This window comes from Anopheles merus, chromosome 3R (assembly GCF_017562075.2).
Source record: "Anopheles merus strain MAF chromosome 3R, AmerM5.1, whole genome shotgun sequence".
Taxonomy (NCBI): Eukaryota; Metazoa; Arthropoda; class Insecta; order Diptera; family Culicidae; genus Anopheles; species Anopheles merus.
The window spans coordinates 527,074-545,740 of NC_054084.1; the positions used below are offsets into that span (position 1 = coordinate 527,074).

Sequence of the window (18,667 nt, forward strand, 5' to 3'; positions counted from 1 at the left end):
CAGGAGCGATTACCGCGCGACGAACGGCTGTCGATAAATCTACATTCGATCCCATTTTGTTCGCTACAAGCATCGACAACAACGAAAACAAAAAAGTTGTTTCTCCCCTATGCATCAAAACTGATGCTGCAGAGTTGCACGGTTATTATTTATTTACCAGCCACATAAACCACTAACCACGATACAGCCTGATGCACGGGAAGAGATGTTCGCTTAAAACCATCCACTTGCATTTGGGTCAAGGCATAAAAAGTGGGTAAATATTATCCCATGGTTTCACACACACACACACACACGTGACACCGGGTGTGTCCATCGGTGCTGGTTCTGGATCATCGATACAATTAAATATGCGTCAAGGGAAACCCTTTTTCCCGTCAAAACAGCCAGTGCGTCCAATCCATCAAACAAGCAATATCAATACATCATCCCCATCATCATCTTCCTCTTCCTCATCATCATCATCATCCTCATCATTAAGAGGGAGTATGGAGTAAACAGCAACACAAAACAATCAGAGATTAAAAGCAAACAACAAGACAGTCGGACCTAAACGTAACTTTGCTTATGGATATATCCTTGATCAGCTTTTTTAATGGTTCCCAGTAAGTTTGCTTCCTCCATTTTTGCTACTACTAATGGGGATGGTCAGCTTTGTCCTTCTAGCCAAACATCTGTGTTGCAGCAACATCAAAGCCCCCTGAATCCGATAGCATTTAGGAAATATTTTGAAATATTAATATCCATACGTACATGTAGTCATCTGACATCTACGAGTGTGATGCAATTGGCTTTCTCTCTATCTCTCTCTCTCTCTCTCTCTCTCTTTCTTTCTCTCACTCTCTCTCTCTCTATCTATCTTTTCCTTCACACTTCGCTAATGTTTTTTTCTCAGTGAGATTGGAAGAGACGACAACAAATTAACGCTGATTAGACTCCTCTCTGCGTGTCGTTGTAGTTTTACTAGCATTTCTGTTACGCGATATGTACTTCCCTCTCAAATTTGGTGTGTAACTGTGTGCGTGTGTGATGAATCTATATTTGTAGGTATGTATGAATGCAAGAGATTTTTAACTGCTGATTATCGACTTAACGTGTACATTTGTGTCGGTGTCAAGGTATGGTGGAGATGGTTTGCTTAATCCAAATGCAATTATGATTATATTTTCATTGCTATGCGTCTGTTATTGTATCGTTTCCGGTTGTTTTATCCTTATTATTTATTATTAAGTAGCTGTACCCCCCCCCCCCCCCCCCCTCACCTCCTCTTTTGATACGATCATCGCCTTTATGAGGCTTATTTTTTCTTGTGACTCCTCTCAATGGGTTGCCTATGTTAAGGTTATGAGATGAAGCAATTCCTTGAACTGCCCGCTGATTGCTAATAAATTGCTATTATACTCTCTCTTCTCTCCCTCTCCCTCTCTCTCTCTCCCTCTCTCTCTCTCTCTCTCTCTCTCTGTCGAAACCGAGTTTGTAGCTGTCTATCAATCCAGTGACAGGTCCTCCTGCACTGTAGGTGGGTCGTTTCTACGTTCCTTGGGCGAACGGCTCCGTTAAGTGAACCGTTTAGTTGTCCCGCTTAAACACCCCTTTCGCGTCGGTGCGCACGTTCACTGCGTCAGGATTAACGCAGGTTGGAATGGCATTCGACCATTTACCGTTTTTCAGACACTTGAGCATCTTGGCGCCGCGCAACTCCAGCCCGGCGTCACACGTGAATGTGATGCTTTCCCCGATTGAGTAGTAAAACTTCACCGATGACATCCGACCACTGATGGCGGTACCGGGGTAGGAACAAGCCTGTACACCTGTAAACCAGAACATTACGGGGACGGCATTGAAATTTATCTTATAAAACTGTTAAGCTATACCATCTGATTTACTGCTAGCTTCACATTTGAAAGTTTATTGTTAAATAGTCTAAGAATGCATGAGAATGACAGTAAAACACTTACACTTTGGTAGACCTCCCGACCAGCGCCCATTGTCCTGGCAAGCGATGATCGGCTGTCCCTGCATCATGTACTCCGGGTTGCAGTTGAACTGGACCACATCTCCTGCCCTATACGGCGGCGTTCCCTGAGCGTAACCATTTTGAGGTGCCCCTGGGTGGAAACACTGAACCTCTGTACCGAAAAAGAATAGATAGTTAACAACCTGATACATGATCAGAGACGTTTCTAGCACAACACTTACCCACACACGATGGGAATGGACCACCCCATTCACCCGTGGGCAAGCAGATGGCTTCACTGGGTCCCCTCAAACCATAGCCAGGTGGGCAAGAAAACGCCGCACGACCTCCAACCTCTCGCGACAAGATGGCAACTCGCGGTGCGGACCCATTACTGCTCGGTTGTATCGGGACCTCACCGCACTCCACACTCTCGCAGACGGGCAACGGTGCACTCCAGTTACCACTTGGCAGGCAGGAGATCTCAGGCGTTCCAATCAGTGCATTACCGTTGGTACAAGAGAATAGTACTCGTGTGCCCATCATCGTCTCTCCTGTGCTGGCGGACAGTCCTCGTCTTACCTGAATTTCGTTACAATGAACCGCCTGAGGGTAGAGGAAGCCCGCAACAAACGAATACAGAATAGAAAGACCAGTAGCTTATGTTGTAGCAACATGTAACCTACCTTTACAACCACTTCAACCGTGTGCGTGTGTCGTGCTGGTGTGACACAGGTGAAACTTCCAGAATCATCCTTGACTGCGTGCATAATGCTAATGCGAAACTCTAGCTGTGGATCGCGCCCTTCATCCGAGCTCCAGCCTTCGGGATATTTGCTGCACAGAAATTTAATTGAAGCAGCTACTACAGTACTGACTTCGCAAACCAACAGACATTGAACAACCTACCGATAATCGTGACTAACATTCCATCGTGGATTTCCAAAGCGACGCATCCACAGACACTCGAGATGTACGGTGGTACCCGGATACACGATCAGCTTACCATCATTACTCTGCGCTATCGGGCCGTTCTGGTGGCGTATCAATATGGTCGGTGGTTTTTCCACTACAAAGTGAGAGTATGTTTTGTGGTAAGATTCATTCAACGACTTATCGCTAAAAAGCATCTGAATGCCTTTCTTACTTGCGTAATCATTCTCCTGGTTCAACCCGAAACAGGATGGCTTCTGCCCGCTCCACTCCGAACGAACGCACGTTCGCACACTGGTACCGATCATGGCGTACTTTCCAATATCGACACATCTGTTTGGGAAGATTGAGCAAGTACATTTTGAACAGGTTTTTCTTAATAATGAAATATATTTCCGTTCATTTATCTTATTAAAAAAAATCCTATTTTGCACACAAGCAAAAAAAATAGTGTACACAAGCAAAGAGAGTAATTGTAAATCCAACAAACAAGCACTGAGGTTATAGGAAATATAGATATGCAGCGAACTGGTTACTTACTTGGAAATACGACAACATTATTTTAAAAATATTCCTAGAAATCTAATTCGATTTCAAAAACAATGCCTATTTCAAACGAATCTATTATTACCCACCGTCTACACACTAAACAAAAACTCGATCCACCCAACAGCCATCCGACCAACAGCTCAATTTAGCAGGCACTGCCATCCAGTAACAAATGTCCGTTTTCAAATTTCCACTGGCAACGCTTTTATTCCCCCTCCCCCCACCCCCAGCACAGTGTACCTCCTTCGAGGAAATGATTTTAATTGGAAAATCGACAAATCGCTACTTTACACAACGCTGTATAACAAAAATGAACCTAACAATTCGTTACCAGTAGAAAAAAGGCAAACACAGTGATTCATTTTGAATTCAATCATGCAATATGATACCTTTCACGTTGCCACAAGGCAAACGTACAGCAGCGAATCCGCCTTACGCTCTTACTATAGGAAAAGGGCAAATTAAATCGCATTCATTTCCCGCTTCATCAACGAACAACGGTGCGTGTAGGCGTTCGATCGGTGCAGTCATTTTCCGTCCTTTCATTCGGACAAAAACGTATGCGTCTCTATTGCGCTGGTTACCAATCCCTCGAATCCGTAACCGCCGAAAGCTTCAAATTCAACCGACAGCAAGCCGTCACGCCCGTTGGCTTCTTAATCAGATAAACTTTGACCCGGGATTTCAATCGATCGATGCCAATGTGTGTGTATTTCTCTCTTTCTCTCCCTCTCTCACTCACTTCCTCTCCCTTTCACGTCAGTCAAATGCCATTTTTATGTCGATTAGCAATCGAAGTGTGATGTTTATTCAATCTCTGGCGCAAAAGTTAACGAACCGTTTGACGCCCATCACTGCCACCGGTTACAGAACGCCAGGCCTTAATAAAAGATGTAGCTAAAATCTAACACAAAAAAGGGGAGAAGAAACGAAGCGCTCTCATTTGAAGGACGGCAGGCAAAAAGCAAGCAGAACTCGTAAACAAAATCTCCACTCGGTCCCGGACACGAGCCTGAGATTCGTTTCCCAAAATGTAATTTCAAAGCAAAAAAAAGCTGTACGAAAATAAAATTTAATACAATTTTATAACGCACCACAGCTCTGGATGAACTGCTGCCGAAAGCTCCCACAGCAATGTTAAGTTACTTCATTTCGAACAAACTTCACATCTTTCCACTAAGCCAGTTTCCTAGAATTCAAGTGTTGAGGGAAAGAAGCAAATAGTCACATCATTACAACGAACTCGGACTCAATCTGACCTACGGCCCATCGGAAGTGGGCTCAGTGTGAAAAGCTTCATCTAAAAACACCACTTCGCAAATGGAACTGCGTGGAAACAGACGACGCAATGGAGAAAAATCACTTTATTCGATAATGGCAATGGGATGGGAGGTGAACACAAAATACACATCCCTACTCCCACTGTAAGGGAAACGCTATCGCCATGGAGATGGATGGAGCAGCCCGGAGACGGGCCCGTCACGAATGATCACAATTGCGTGAATTGCGTCTGCTGAGTCACTGATAAGCGTTTGATGCTGTGTGTGTTCGTATGTTCCATCCGCACAGCGGAACGTGGTCTCTTTTGCTGGATGGTCAAGAGGAGTGTTTTAAAATTGGACACGATAGAGCGAAAAAGAAAAAGAAATCATACACGTGCTTCCGAAAAAAAGCTCCTAGCAACAACAAAACGACAAATGTTCGGGACAAAACTTTTCCCAAGGTGATTTTACTAACGAACACAGACCCGCAGGTGGGCGACATCAATTGAATGTCATTTTTATTTTCAGTAGATAATATTTTCTCCCGAAACTTTGCTGTGTATATGGTGCTTTTCATCTTGTCGCGCTAGATCGCAAACGAACTGAACTGAATGAACAGTTAAACATTAAATGTACCATATCGTGCATAAAGTTAATTTAATGGTACATCCTAACGGTCCTGATGAAGTGGCAAAGCTCATTTACTTTCCTTTTTTCATAACGAAGTTTTATGATTGTACTTCTCTTCGTTACTTTTCGTTTCATTCATTTAATAGTAATGTGGCCAGTAACTGTCCCAAAACTCCCATAGTCCTCTAACACCCTTTCCATTTTCCCAAACTCAACTGCCTTTCCCCATCTTTTCTGCTGCAGTAAAAAGCACGCACTGGCAAACACCTCAGCATCAGTGCATTTCCCTTTTTCAGTATCAATTCACACGTCACAGGCTGTGGAACCAAATGTTTTGTCCCGCAGCAGCATTCCAGATTTTTTTTTCTTCTCAACAAGTGGTTCTCGCACATTTCGAACAGCGTAAAATTATCCATTCAACAAGGCTTTCATGTGGAGTGCAAACCATGCCGTAAGGCACGGTCCGTCCGAAACGGATGGAAACTGTACAACAACTTTATCTACCACCCCACCAGCTTACTTTGCCAAACAAGTGCGTTCTCAATTAGAGCACGAAAAATTAATCCAATCCAACCAGCTTGGTTGTATGCCTGCGTACCAGCGAAAATGTAAAGTGAAACACCAGCGGGCAACAAACAAAGTGAAAGGAAATTTGTTGGAAAATTTGCATCGAAAATCACTCGTGGTGGTGGAGCGCGATGGGTTCGATTGAAGTGGTTCGGAGCGGAGCCACGTGAAGGACTTGTGCCGTACAACAATGAGCAAAAAGTGAAGTGATTTCTCAGTGTGGAAATAATACGATTTTCCTACAGCGAAGGAAAGTGAACATAGACACACATACGCAGCCGGTAGCATCGGATACACTAGCTCCCAAATTCGTTACAGCAACTAAAATAGTCAATTTTTTTTGTGTTGTGGCGCGGTTTCACCTTTCCACACCGGTTCCAACCATGGATGAAGTGCATGAAAAGATGGAGAATTTTTTAATTAATTCCGACTCGAGTGGCATCGAGTTGGGCGAGTTTCTAACGAAGCGGTTCCCCACATCCGCCGCAACCTATCTCGCCCTGCTTCCTCCCGGCAGCGCCCACCGTATACGCCAACGTTTGACCAACCCATGGAAATTGGTACCGACGGTGGTGCTGTTGGTGCTTGCGCTACTTCTCCTGGGCGGACGACGGTGGCCACTGCAGCTGGCAACGTTGTTTGCAAATGAAGATGTAAATGAGAAATGGAATTAATTTCGCGTAATGAACGCTTCCTGCGAACGTTTACATATTTTCGACATTTCAAGGACATTTTTTGTTTTATTGTTCATCTTCTTCTGTTTGAAGTGCATCGAGATCACTCGCCAAAAAAGCACCTTCCCTCCTTTGCAGCAGATTCTAATGTCGTGTCGTTGCGTTCTTTTTTCTCATTCAATCATTTCATAGTGCATTCTTACCATGCCGGCACAGCTGCAGAAAGCTTTTCGACCCCCGGAGAGCTGTGGCTTCTGTCGAACGGTTCACGGAACTGTTCCACGGCTGTCGAACGTTAGTCCGGCTGAGTTCGCCCGTGACTACGCATACCGCGGTGGACCGGTGATTGTGACCGATGCAACTGTAAACTGGACCGCAGTGGAGAGTTTCGACTTTTGGTTCTTCAAACGTGTGTATGAAACACATGGCAGTGGGCCGAGAGCGGAACGCTGTCAGTTCTTCCCATACCAGACCGGATTTCGCGACATACGAGAAGCGTTTTCATTGCCCGAATCACGCGTCCGATACGACCCGGGAACAGAACCGTGGTACTTTGGTTGGAGCAATTGTGATCCAGCGATCGTGAATGTGCTGCGGAAGCATTACCAGCGTCCCTACTTTCTGCCAGCCGACTCGGAGAACAGTGCCATCGATTGGGTGTTTATGGGTGGGCCTGGTCTTGGGGCACACATGCACGTAAGTGATGGATGGTCATTTCAATATCGCTTTAGAATGACCTATGCCCAAAACATTCACAGGTGGACAATGTGCGACTTCCTTCGTGGCAGTCGCAGCTAAAAGGAGCCAAAGAATGGATACTTGCACCTCCACCCGAGTGTTTGTATCAATGCGAATTCCTCTCGGTCGTAGTACAAACTGGAGAAACAAGTATGTCTATCTATGTATACTCTTTATTCCTTTCTTTAACTTAATTTTACTCTCCTTTCTTGGCTAGTTGTGCTGGATACTAATAAATGGTACCACAAAACAAATGTACTCCCCGGTCCCATCAGCATCACAGTGGGAGCTGAATACGACTAAAAGCCCCATTCGCCACTTACCTCGATATGATCGTCGTCCCCGGCGGAAACTCCACAATGTCCTCCCGAATTTCCAGATCGTTGTAGAAGCTAACCACGTGTGGCTCATTGTTGCGGAACATGCACGATCCGTTCGCCGACGGCATTCGATGAAACAGTGGATCATCGTCATCTATAAATGCATAACATAACGTTCAGTTCCAAGCTGTTCAAACGAAATATAATACTTGATATTGATGTTGTACTAACCGCAATTCATTGAGCGACCGATCCATTGCCCATCTTCACATATAATTTTCCATGTTGTTTGTTCGCCCGTTATGGAAGCGATACAGTCGAACGTTATCTCCGTACCGGACGGGAAACCTTCCTCACTGTTTTCATCCATCTGTTCACCGTTTTTGTACACCAACGAGCCATGGATCTTCCCTGGTGGACCGCACTCTCTGCCATCGTTTTCATCCTCGGAGGAAGTCACATTGTTGCCATCGAGTACGATGATCGAGCTGCTGTCGTCATCGCGCGATTTGCGGGACGAAATGTACCCACAGTTAATCGTTTCGGGCGTAAGCGAACCGAGAGCACAATCTGGAAGAAGATGGCGAGCAATGGTAGATGAGAAAAGTGGTATACATAGATCCACAGCAAAAATTATCTTACCCATCTGTACTGATGATGCACTTCCCATGCCGCTTTCACACTGAATCATCACTGAGCTGCCATGTGCAATAGTTAGACCAGCACGATATCCACCCTAGCAGACGAGAATTAAAATTAATTATGTCTAGATAAATGTCACTTCTTCTTATTTCAGAGATACTGCCCTTACCTGATAGATTGCGTGCATAATTGGCGGCAGAACACAAGGGGCAGGTAAACATTCCGGCAGTGAACTGACAGCCCACTCACCGTTCCAACAGCGTAGATTGGAGGGACCCTATTTTTCACAGATATCACATTTGAAGTGGATCGTTTGTACTGTGAAAATAAACACCTACTCACCTGCGTGTTGTAGCCATGATCACACTGGAAATTGATCATCTTCCCATTTTCGACCATCTCCATCGGGGTTAGAGAGGCTGTAGTTGGTCGCACTGCATCAATGGTCGTCAGATCGACTGATGCATCATAGTACTTGCCATGCTCGGTAGATGGCACGAAACAGGGTTCTAGCAGAAAAGCAAATATTGTGTAATGTCTCCATCATCACCTTAAACTTCTTTCAACTAAACTTACTCATACTGCACGTTGGTTTTGTTGGCTTCCATCGTCCCCTGACACATTTCGCTGTCGCATTCGGATTTATAATGTTAGAGACATACCCCTTCGTACAGGTAACGCGCACAATCGTCCCTGGACCGAACGTTTCATTCGGGTCCTTGCCTGGGCGAACGATTTCCAGTTGTGCGTACGGTTCACTGGCCAGAGGTTCACAAGGTCCCTTGAATTTCACCTTCCGCGCCGGGTCCATGCTATCCACGTCAGTCTGGTTCGCTGCCTTGCGATTCGCTTTCTGTGTGCGCTTCGTTTCCTCCATCGAGCTGCCAGCATCGCGCGTGTCTCGCTTCCTTCTGATGATCTGCGACTGTAGCTTCTCCATCAGTGCGAGCGGACTTTCCTCCACCGTTGGTTCCGTTCGATTCCGGCCACGGTATTGTGTTGTACGGTACTGGTTGCCCTCGTTCCGATGACTGGGCGTCACTTCCGATGCAAACTGCCAGCTCGTGTGATAACGCCCCGTCAGTGGCGGTGGGAAATAATTGCTGTAAATATCGTTCTCATTCAGATGGTCCGGTGTTCGATTAGTTTCGGCACTCTCGACAAAATCCAAACGATAGCGTGATTGTTCGTTTATGTCCGGAATTGTGATCGGTGGTGGAAGCTTCGGCTTTCGAGCCTTACCACCTTGCTTGCCTTTGTGTGGTCGAGGTCGACGAGTAGCTACTGGTGAGGGTGCCGGTGTTCCCATCAGCTGCCCTGCTTCTGATTCACGCCCATTCTGCACGCCTCGGTTACGACTTACTGGGTCTGACTCAGGGTAGGAATGCCATCGACCGTCCTGCACGTGTATATCGTCGTGTGTGGGCATGGTACGAGCCTTGTTGAAGCCAAGCAGATTCTGCACATAGTTCCGATACTTTGCCTTAATGCGCTCGTAGTACTTGCTGTAGGCTTTCTCCACATCCGAAAGCTCCCGACGCTCACGCACCATAGCGGTGCGGAAGGCGCTTCTTAGCAGTGCATTTCGACTCGCATCGATGCTACGCTTTGCACGAAAACGCTGGAAGTCTTCGAACGTGTAATGGCGATTGGGTGTCATCTGACCACGATACGGTATAGCAGCGGCACGTTTAACCAATTCGTGCTGATGATAAGCGTCATGCTCCTCCAGCTTACGTTGCAAATAACGATAGTGCTGCTTTAGCAGATTTGAACGGTGGAATCGCATACGCAAGTCTAGCGAACGACGACGACGATTCCAGCGCAACCGAGGATGCTGACCGGGCGTACAGATCGGTAGCTCCGTCGGACTCCACTTCCCTCCTATACAGGTCGCTCCAGGTGGACCTGTTTCAATCACGTAGCCCTTGTCACACTCGTACATAATTTGCTTGTTGTTAATCACCTTCCGCACGTACGGCCGATAGTCGTACAAACCCATGTTTCCCACCAGCAACACCTTTCCATTGGGGATGTATCCCGGGAACTGACAATACACTTCCGTGCACTGTGGCATTTCACCAGTCCAGTTACCAAATGAACAGATCAACACGTAGTTGTTCGGATCTGGTATCGGTTTCCCACCCGGAGCTGTTAGATTGTAACCGTCCTTACACTTGAACCGTGCTCGCATACCATGTTCCGTCTTCGGTGCCAACACCATACCGAACTTTGGCGGCTTGGGCATGGTTTTACAGCGTGCCGGTGCACATCGTGGTATAACGCTCCACGTCCCGTTGTTACAGGTGGGCGGCGATAGTGAAGAGAAGGGAAACTCGTAATGCTCATCACAAATCACTTCCAGCACGGTACCATGCTTTACCTTTGAGCTACTTCCACTTGTCGGCACAACTGTCGTCGAGTTCACGTCGATGTCAAACTCGATCGGAATTACCTGACCTTGCGAGATGGAAGGAACGACACAGGGTGCCAAACATTGCGGCAGCGGGTATCGCCACCGACCATCAATTTGACATACGGACGAGGTATTACCGACCAGCAGCATTTCTGGATGACAGCGGAATATGATGCTCGCCCCAAGTCCCGTACCACTTTCGATGTTCTCCAACCATCCATTGTACAGCGTGCCGGGATGTCCACAGTTTATTTCTAACGGAGTGCAAAAGAACAGGTCGTGATAATAACCAGTGTGATAGGAACCTCAGATAATGGTGCTAAATACCTTTGCAAGCAGGCAATGTTCCGGTCCAACGCTTGTCAGCACCACATCGGCGAGAGCTTTCACCCACCAGGGTGTAACCATAGCGACACTCGTAACTGACCACCGAGTTGTAGGATGTGCTGGTGTAGATCGCTTTACCATTTCTCGGATTTTCAGGCGATGGACATTGTACCGATGTGACCACTGGAATAAAAAGGATTCAATATATTACTTTGTCTACCATAGCTCTTTAAGCATGATTATGAATTCACTACCAGGAGTAAGTTGGTTACTCCATAGCATTACCGAATTATTTCGGTCGTACCAAAGAAAAATCAGCATCAATTACTACAAACAAAACATTAATTTCTTTCTTGAATACCCAAGATGTTAAAAAAAGAAAACAATTTGTAGCTGGTTTCCACACATTAAAAGAGAATGAAATAGGAGAAGAAGGTGCGTGTTCTACTATTATTGCATAATGGATTGCCTACGGTGTACTTGAGGAGTATGAACAATAGACTCCGATCAGCCACAAAAAATCGTTAATAGGTCTGTCCAATTATTCATAAATTGCTGCTCAAATTAGCACTGCCCTTTCATTTATCCTTTCCTTGCATTGTGATATTGACATTTAAGACATATAAATCCACCATCGCCAATCACTAATACTCATGTCATTCGCTTCATTTTGTTTAACACCTTCTTCTACTGTTTCATTGCCCGGTGAAAAATTTACAAAACAAAGAAAATTAATCATTATTTACTCCCATTTAGGAGGAAAAGCAAAACCTGCAGCATAGAAAATTAATTATAATGTAAAACAAGTTTCCGACATTGCATGCATGCCAGTAGCTGCATAAGAAACTAAATAAATCCTTGTTTTTTTCATTCCCTACTCATTCCCTCCCCCCGTGTCGCAATTGCGATCATGTGGTTAAACAAAATGAAACGAAATGAAACAAGTATTAGAGATTGCGGCAATGAATTTATTCAAGAATTAAACGTCACACTTGAGTACAATGTTAATCGCGTGCCAAGACTTATGTGACAGTTTGATACAAGCCCGTTATGCTTTCTGGTTCTCTTCCCCTTCTAGTCAACCCGCCCGGCTACTCGCTTCTCTTTTCCAATGCCTTTTTTTGTCGGCAAGGTGTTGATTTGCCTAGCGATGACCCATTAAAACTGTTTTCGTCTTCACCAACGTGCTCGTCACTTTATTGGCCGCGCGTACACACTCGCACACTCAAACGCGGTTCTAGTAAATTCAAAATGACACTCTTCTATACTATGGTTATCGCTACGTAAATATTTGCTGTAATATTTATATATGCCACATACTCCTTTTGCCTTCCTATTTTCTTCCCTTTCTTGATGCTTGACAAATTCCCTTACCCACACGCCGCAAAGCAAGAAGAATTGTGAGAATGTGAAATGATCGTGAGAAGCACAACCACGATCCCCGTGCTGACGTTGGCTAATTTTAAGAGTGATAAATGTTGTAGCGTGGTGCTTCGTAACTCTTCTTTACGCTTATTTAAGCCTGCTGCCCGACTACTCGTCACCTACTTCTACTCTGCTTGTTCCCTAGGCTTACGCACATTCGAGTAAGTTATGATACTGTGTTTGTTTCTGGTCATGTTAATGTACTACACCTACTGCACGACGGGTCGCGCGCGAATCTGATCAACGAGTGAAACACGCCAAGAACGGCAATTCAATGAAATGAATGGGAAAGATCTACTTCTACGTTTTATGGCCCTGCAAGCTCGACCGAGCTGTTCTCCGATGCTATTTCTTCTATGCGGAAAACTCTGAATAACATAAACTTTGAGATAGGTACTTTTTATCCTTGAGTGCCTATGCGAATGACTGGTAGTGTGCTAGTATGCTAGGCCCTTATGTACTTGGACCCACTACTTCCAATTTCTTGCCCGCGAGAGGAGTTTATCTAGTCAGCCGCAGGTTGAGCTAGTAGTTGCAGCATTCAAGATTGTGTGTGATTGTGTTAGAGAAAAAAAGTGCACGATATATTAGTACATGCGGAGATCAAACAGCTTATTAGTCGGAGACCAGCCCCCCAATAACACAAATTAATTAAGAAAAGATCAATCACATCGATTTTACGAGGCGATAAAACTCTACTTACGAACACAGGTTGGTAGTTCCTTCGGTGTCCACGATCCATCGGCTTGGCAGTAGCGTTCGGCTCTTCCGACCAGCTCGTACCCTTCACCGCAATGGTATGTTACCTTTCCACCGAACGTGTAGCTCTCTCCGGCATGCCAGCCATGAGCAGGATCGGGCGGCTGACCACAGGAACGTGCTGGAATTGGTTCATCAAACAAAACACGAAACGTTATTGATGTTTGCCTCTGCATGTCCTTTTTCCTCTTTGGCCGACTTACGTTCGCAGGAAATGTCTGGTCCATACCAGCTCGCTTGTCCATCGACGGCCAAACATTTGGCTCTTGGAAATCCGGCCGTAGCATAGCCCGTGTGACAGTGGTACTGTACCGTTGAGTCGAGATCAAAGGTTGCCTGCTCGGGTAGAGCGGAGTGTCTTGCGTGTTCGATGGTCGGTGGCTCCAAACAATAGACTGCATAAAAGAAAAAGAGGTTATACACAGCCTAATCTAACTTGCCATCTCCCTGTTACTCACTGTTCTGCTTGCATACTGGCTCACTTCCCGCCCAACTTCCATCCGCTTGGCACAGTCGACTCTGCAGCCCAACCACGTGATAGCCATGCGGGCAGGTGTACGTCGCTCGCGATCCAAAATGCTTCCCGGATAGTGTCACTGACCCGAGGCTCGGTTGCGACAGGTCCGGACATTCCCGATCCGGTTTAATGCAGGACATACCGCACGCACCATCGCATAGACATTTCTTCTTCTTACTCTTACAGTCCTCGTCCGACGAACACTTGCGTAGGCACTTTTGACCCTGCGAAGGAAATCGTGGTACGTATTACGCAATAGCTCACATCACGTCTCTCCTCCGAGACATCTTACCAGCAGTGTGGCCTGTTCCTCGTCTCGTGGACATTCGGTTGAGGGCGAATTCCTCGGATTCTTATACACCCGCCCATCATCATCTGCCTCCGATGATTCCTCATCTTCGTCCCATTCTGAGTCGTTATCATCGTCCGCCTCTGTGACGGCTGCCGTCGGGACGCAGTAAACTTCCGAGATGCGTGGAAAGCGGAGGGAAATACAAGAACAACAAAGCAATATAAATATTTTTCCCACCCAAAATCGCAAGATCATTCAAATTAACGAAAACTTTGGAGGGGTAGAGGAGGGAGATGATCCTTTCGATCGACGTGTTGGCTGCGATCCAACGGCATTCTGTCATTGTTTTGGTTCGGCAGTCTCACTGCTTAGTGTTCCGTTCTTATTTTAAATACCCGGCTGCAATGATGAGGTAACTCGTGCTCAAACCGGTGCTGCGACGAGGTCAAGCAAGTGCCTCTGAGGTACGGTTCTGGGGTTAAAATAATAACATTCCTTTAAATTGGCAACTAAATAGCAAATTTAAAAGCTGCTCGTTCCTAGTGGCTTTTAATTATGTTCTATTTTTGAAGTCGGCAAGGCTATCAATTGGGTGTGTCAGCAGAATACCTTTCGAATTGAGATTTGAATTGTTTTATATTACATTTAATTTATTACACATTAATACATTTAATTTAACATCAGTGAAATTATTTACTTTACCACATCAATCAAATAGGAAAAACCCACGCACGCGATCATTCGCCTTATCAGTCGCGAAAATCAGGTACCCTGATGCGTAAAAATGTCACGCCATCGCGTGTTTGCCGACATGATGCGTTGTTGGCATACCGGGGCCCAGTGCTAAAAAAAGCCACCCAACAGACATTGTGACGGTGTGGTGTCAACATATCCTCATGGCCCAGACACGATGTCTGGTGCAACCGAAACGGAAGGCCCAGCGCGACGTGTGAGTACTTCCGTTGGTTTTACGCACCAGCAAACACGCGAGTGTTCGCTGTGTCGTGCCGGCTGATCATCGTCGTACGATCGTCGCCGTCTGCTCGTACGAGACTTGTTGGAGCCATTGCACTGGTGGACAGCGCGATTGCATTCGCCAGCTGCTAATGTTCCTGCTGTTGCTCTTACTGCTGCTGTTGTGTTACCAAAAGGGAGTGGTGAGAAGCAAGAGAGTGAGAGAGAGAGCGAACAGCGAAATACCGGGGCAGGGTGCAAGATTTCGCGACAGCAAATCCCGAAATAACCAGCCCCCCGGGTGTTGGGCGTACGGCGCATATCAGTTTGCCAGACTGTGACGAAAGCCCTGTATGCTGCACGTACACAAACACATTCGGGGCAATTTGGCAGACATCATGGCTAGACGTGCACGAAAGACGAACCGTAACACAGCCGTCAGGCAACCGGGCAGACAGTCAGTCAGACAGACAGCAGCAGCCCTATCTCCACCGCAGCACACCGTTCCGTAGCTCGTTTGAACGTTGTTTTGGAACGAGTGTCTGAGAGACACTTTGTTTGCTACCGGTCGAAATTGCACATACGGCGAGTTGAGTTAGTTGAGCGGTTAGGACACAGAAATACACTACTTAAGGTTAGTTAACCACGGATTCTCCATCGCTCTGTGTCGCCAAAACGGGAGAGCAAAACAAGCGAACAGGGACCGATGATGACAAATCCACACCGATTACGTGTGCTCATGGTGCGATGATTCGTGGCTGCTGACAACGGGGAACTGCAGTCAACCCTCCGCCACTCACTTTCCCTTTGTGACACCCTAAGCGGGAGGGCTATTTTGGTAGGGCAATCGTGTAGCAAAGTGCACGAAAACAAACGCACGCGCTCCCAGTCGATTGGTTTGACCGGAAAGGTCACTAACTCGTTTATTGCCGCCAGGTGAACTGAGCCGTGCCTGGCTGGGGAATGCATACGAACATGACCGCGTGCAAGGCATTGTATGAATTTCATTAAATGGGAGCGTCCACAGGGCTTGCTTAGGAGATTGGTTGGTTTATTTTATTTACGTAATTTTGGGCGCACGTTAAGTCCGATTGAATTGTAACAAGATTATTGAATTGAATTTTTCGTTCCAGCTTTGTTTGAATAAGGTCATTGATGCATGAGAGAACATAATTTAATGTCCTCCCTAAAATCAATTCATTTAGCAAATTATTTGCTTTGCAAACTTTAACGCATCGCATCGTTCTTTTGCCACCTGATGAAACAAGCACGATAAAGATGTAAACATTTCAAAATCAGCTGTGCGAGTCCAGGTTGAAGTCGAATTGATGCGAGCGAGCAAACGAATGAGCGAGGTTCGCCCGAAACGGTCAGGATGTGCTGCACGTGAGAGCGCACGTGAGAGCCGTTACACTCGCTCACCCATACAACTACACACGCACTCGAGCGTGACAAATTTGCACACACACACGTCTTTCTCTTATTTCTGCTGAGAAAACAAAATATATAAAACCCACAACGACCTTCCCGTGTCAACCCGAAGCCATTCCGAAAGGAAAATGTGACCGATAACGGAGAGCGCCCACTCGTACGCTGTTCCCATTTAGCTCCTTTTTCTGCGAAAAAGCGTACGAGAAAACGGGAACACCTTGACAGGGTACAAAGCGGTGAGAGGAGGACAGAAGAGATTGTCATAGGAAGCATACAAAGCGATGTAATATTGCCTGTTCTGGAATTTCACATTTTTTTCACGCCGATTCACTTCAACGGGTTCATGTTAAGGTCATGGCCCGGTTTGCACAGAGTATTGGAAAGGAGATGAAACCTTTGCCCACTTGACATTTCCTCACATCTGACCGTGTGGCCTATGAGGCCCCTGATATTTACATCCACACCCCAGAATAATAAAAAAAGAAGAAAAAACCGCCCGAGAGCCCCGTAAAAGCTCCTCCTTTCATGCACGCCGAAGAAAAGGCTCACCCGTTTTCACCAATATGGCTGACAGGAGCAGCCAGTAGAGAAGATTTTTCTTTAGCAGCAACATTTTCCGTCCGCGGCACCGTGTGCAGCACCGTTTGTCAAATAACCGCTCGAGTTCGAAACCTTGTCAAGTTGTGTACAATTTCATAGGAAAAGCTACTTTTTGCACTTGGCCTAGCTTAGCCCTTGAAACCGCACATGACCACTGCAGCTAGTGAGATCGATTTTCCACCAAACACAGCTTCCGAAAAACCACAAAAGAGCACACACAACACCTACACACACAGAGAGCACTACTGAACTGGGTGTACCGCAGCTTCTTATGAACAGAGGTCTGTATTCCCGCGTACAGCTCACTGTGGCGTTCCTCGCTGTTTTTCCCGTCGTTCACTTTTGATCTGGCCTGCTCTTTGCTTAGGACAACGTTGACAACGACGTCCACGACCACAGCAACAATGATGATGACGAGCAGCTTGCACAGCACTTGAGAGCACTTCCACTCGCGAACAGTGTCGGGTCGATTCTCACGACGATTTCACAATGCTCGGTCCCGTGTTCTGTCAGGCGATCCGATCCTGGTTGTGTTATGCCAGTCCGCTTCCTACTTCCGCTTTTCGCCAGCTACCCCGTGCGACCGTGCCGCCACAGTAGCTTCAATTGAACTGTTTTCATCGCCGTTTTGCAGCGTTCTGTCACAACGGAGCGAATTTTTCGGCGAGAGAGTTTTTGTAGTATGATATGAGTAAAAATCTTCGCCCCGGCGCTCACGGAGATTTCGACTTGATTTGACGTGAATTGTAGAGGGGAAGCCAGAGGACTTGAAAGCTTACTAAACGCTAAGTCACTTTATCTTTACTCTTAAACATTTACACTCACTTTAAGGGAAAATATACATTTCTTTAGTAACAAGAACAATTATGTTCTAAATATCTACTTCCGTTACTACTGTTACTATCTAGATCCTTCGTTATCTTTCGTGTTCAACGTACATAAATAATTTTCAAACTAATGTAATTGCACTAAATTCACACAGAAGCGTCATGATAAGTTCCGCTGCCACCACGTGGTCGATGTCGCGCTTGTAACCGAATCGCGTTAAGCGTTTAAGCGTTTTTACTCCCTAAGATATGCAACCAACAACACAACTCAACAGATACTCTTTTTCCAGCTTTGCACTTAGTACACTGTTGTTATCATTGAATCAAACTACTAACAAAACTGCCGCATTTCTTTTGGTTAAATACCATTTCTTTACAACTTTACTATTTTTCCTTGTAGTGTTAAATCATTGTACTGTGCCCGGCTTATTTGTACTCCCACATTACAGTTCAACAGATTTCCGATAAGTTGCTACACCTTATCGCAAGCTTCACTTCTTCTCTCAATCACAAATAAAGCACGACGACGGTTTGTCTGGTAGTGTAGATAGCGTTAAATATCGGGACACAAAAACAACCTAACGAGCACAGACGTTCTGACGACAACGACCCGGGACATACTACTGCGTGGTACACGCACAACGCGACCAGTGATGAATGGCCCGTTTAGCAGCACTTCCACCACCGCTCGTGTAAGGAATTTCAAAAATAGTTCATGAAATTATCAAGCAATACGAGATAGGTGCAGTGTATTTTTTACATCGTATTCTTTCTCCCTATTTTCCCGTGCTTGTCGCTTGTCGCCCTTATAATCCTTGCCTTTTGATCAGGCTGTTATGATCATGTT

The 18,667-nt window shown here is 45.9% G+C and overlaps 2 protein-coding genes across 2 annotated transcripts; one reads left to right on the plus strand and one right to left on the minus strand.

The window, feature by feature from the left end:
• Window positions 1-1,228: 1,228 nt before the first annotated feature.
• LOC121597992 (sushi, von Willebrand factor type A, EGF and pentraxin domain-containing protein 1) lies at window positions 1,229-17,636 on the minus strand. The gene is made up of 18 exons (XM_041924402.1): window positions 16,943-17,636; window positions 14,009-14,178; window positions 13,658-13,940; window positions 13,403-13,594; window positions 13,144-13,320; window positions 11,016-11,198; window positions 8,849-10,942; window positions 8,615-8,781; window positions 8,442-8,549; window positions 8,273-8,366; window positions 7,862-8,200; window positions 7,634-7,784; window positions 3,105-3,223; window positions 2,867-3,026; window positions 2,644-2,794; window positions 2,200-2,563; window positions 1,959-2,129; window positions 1,229-1,811 (listed from the first exon to the last, which is right to left on the minus strand). Exons 1-18 carry the CDS (start codon window positions 17,004-17,006, stop codon window positions 1,570-1,572), a joined length of 5,229 nt encoding a protein of 1,742 aa, XP_041780336.1. The 5' UTR covers window positions 17,007-17,636; the 3' UTR covers window positions 1,229-1,569.
• LOC121597995 lies at window positions 5,633-7,686 on the plus strand. The gene is made up of 4 exons (XM_041924417.1): window positions 5,633-6,551; window positions 6,765-7,268; window positions 7,331-7,460; window positions 7,528-7,686. The coding sequence occupies exons 1-4, from the start codon at window positions 6,282-6,284 to the stop codon at window positions 7,611-7,613; spliced, it is 990 nt and encodes a 329-aa protein (XP_041780351.1). The 5' UTR covers window positions 5,633-6,281; the 3' UTR covers window positions 7,614-7,686.
• Window positions 17,637-18,667: the final 1,031 nt, after the last annotated feature.

Excerpts from the sequence above, each read along its gene's own strand:
- LOC121597992 (XM_041924402.1), bottom strand. The coding sequence starts at position 17,006 with ATGTTGCTGCTAAAGAAAAATCTTCTCTACTGGCTGCTCCTGTCAGCC. Across the intron at positions 13,321-13,402 it reads ACCAGACATTTCCTGCGAAC|CACGTTCCTGTGGTCAGCCG; the intron begins GTAAGTCGGCCA and ends AACCAATTCCAG. Across the intron at positions 8,550-8,614 it reads ATCATGGCTACAACACGCAG|GGTCCCTCCAATCTACGCTG; the intron begins GTGAGTAGGTGT and ends TGTGAAAAATAG.
- LOC121597995 (XM_041924417.1), top strand. The coding sequence starts at position 6,282 with ATGGATGAAGTGCATGAAAAGATGGAGAATTTTTTAATTAATTCCGAC. Across the intron at positions 7,269-7,330 it reads GTCTTGGGGCACACATGCAC|GTGGACAATGTGCGACTTCC; the intron begins GTAAGTGATGGA and ends AAACATTCACAG. Across the intron at positions 7,461-7,527 it reads AGTACAAACTGGAGAAACAA|TTGTGCTGGATACTAATAAA; the intron begins GTATGTCTATCT and ends TTTCTTGGCTAG.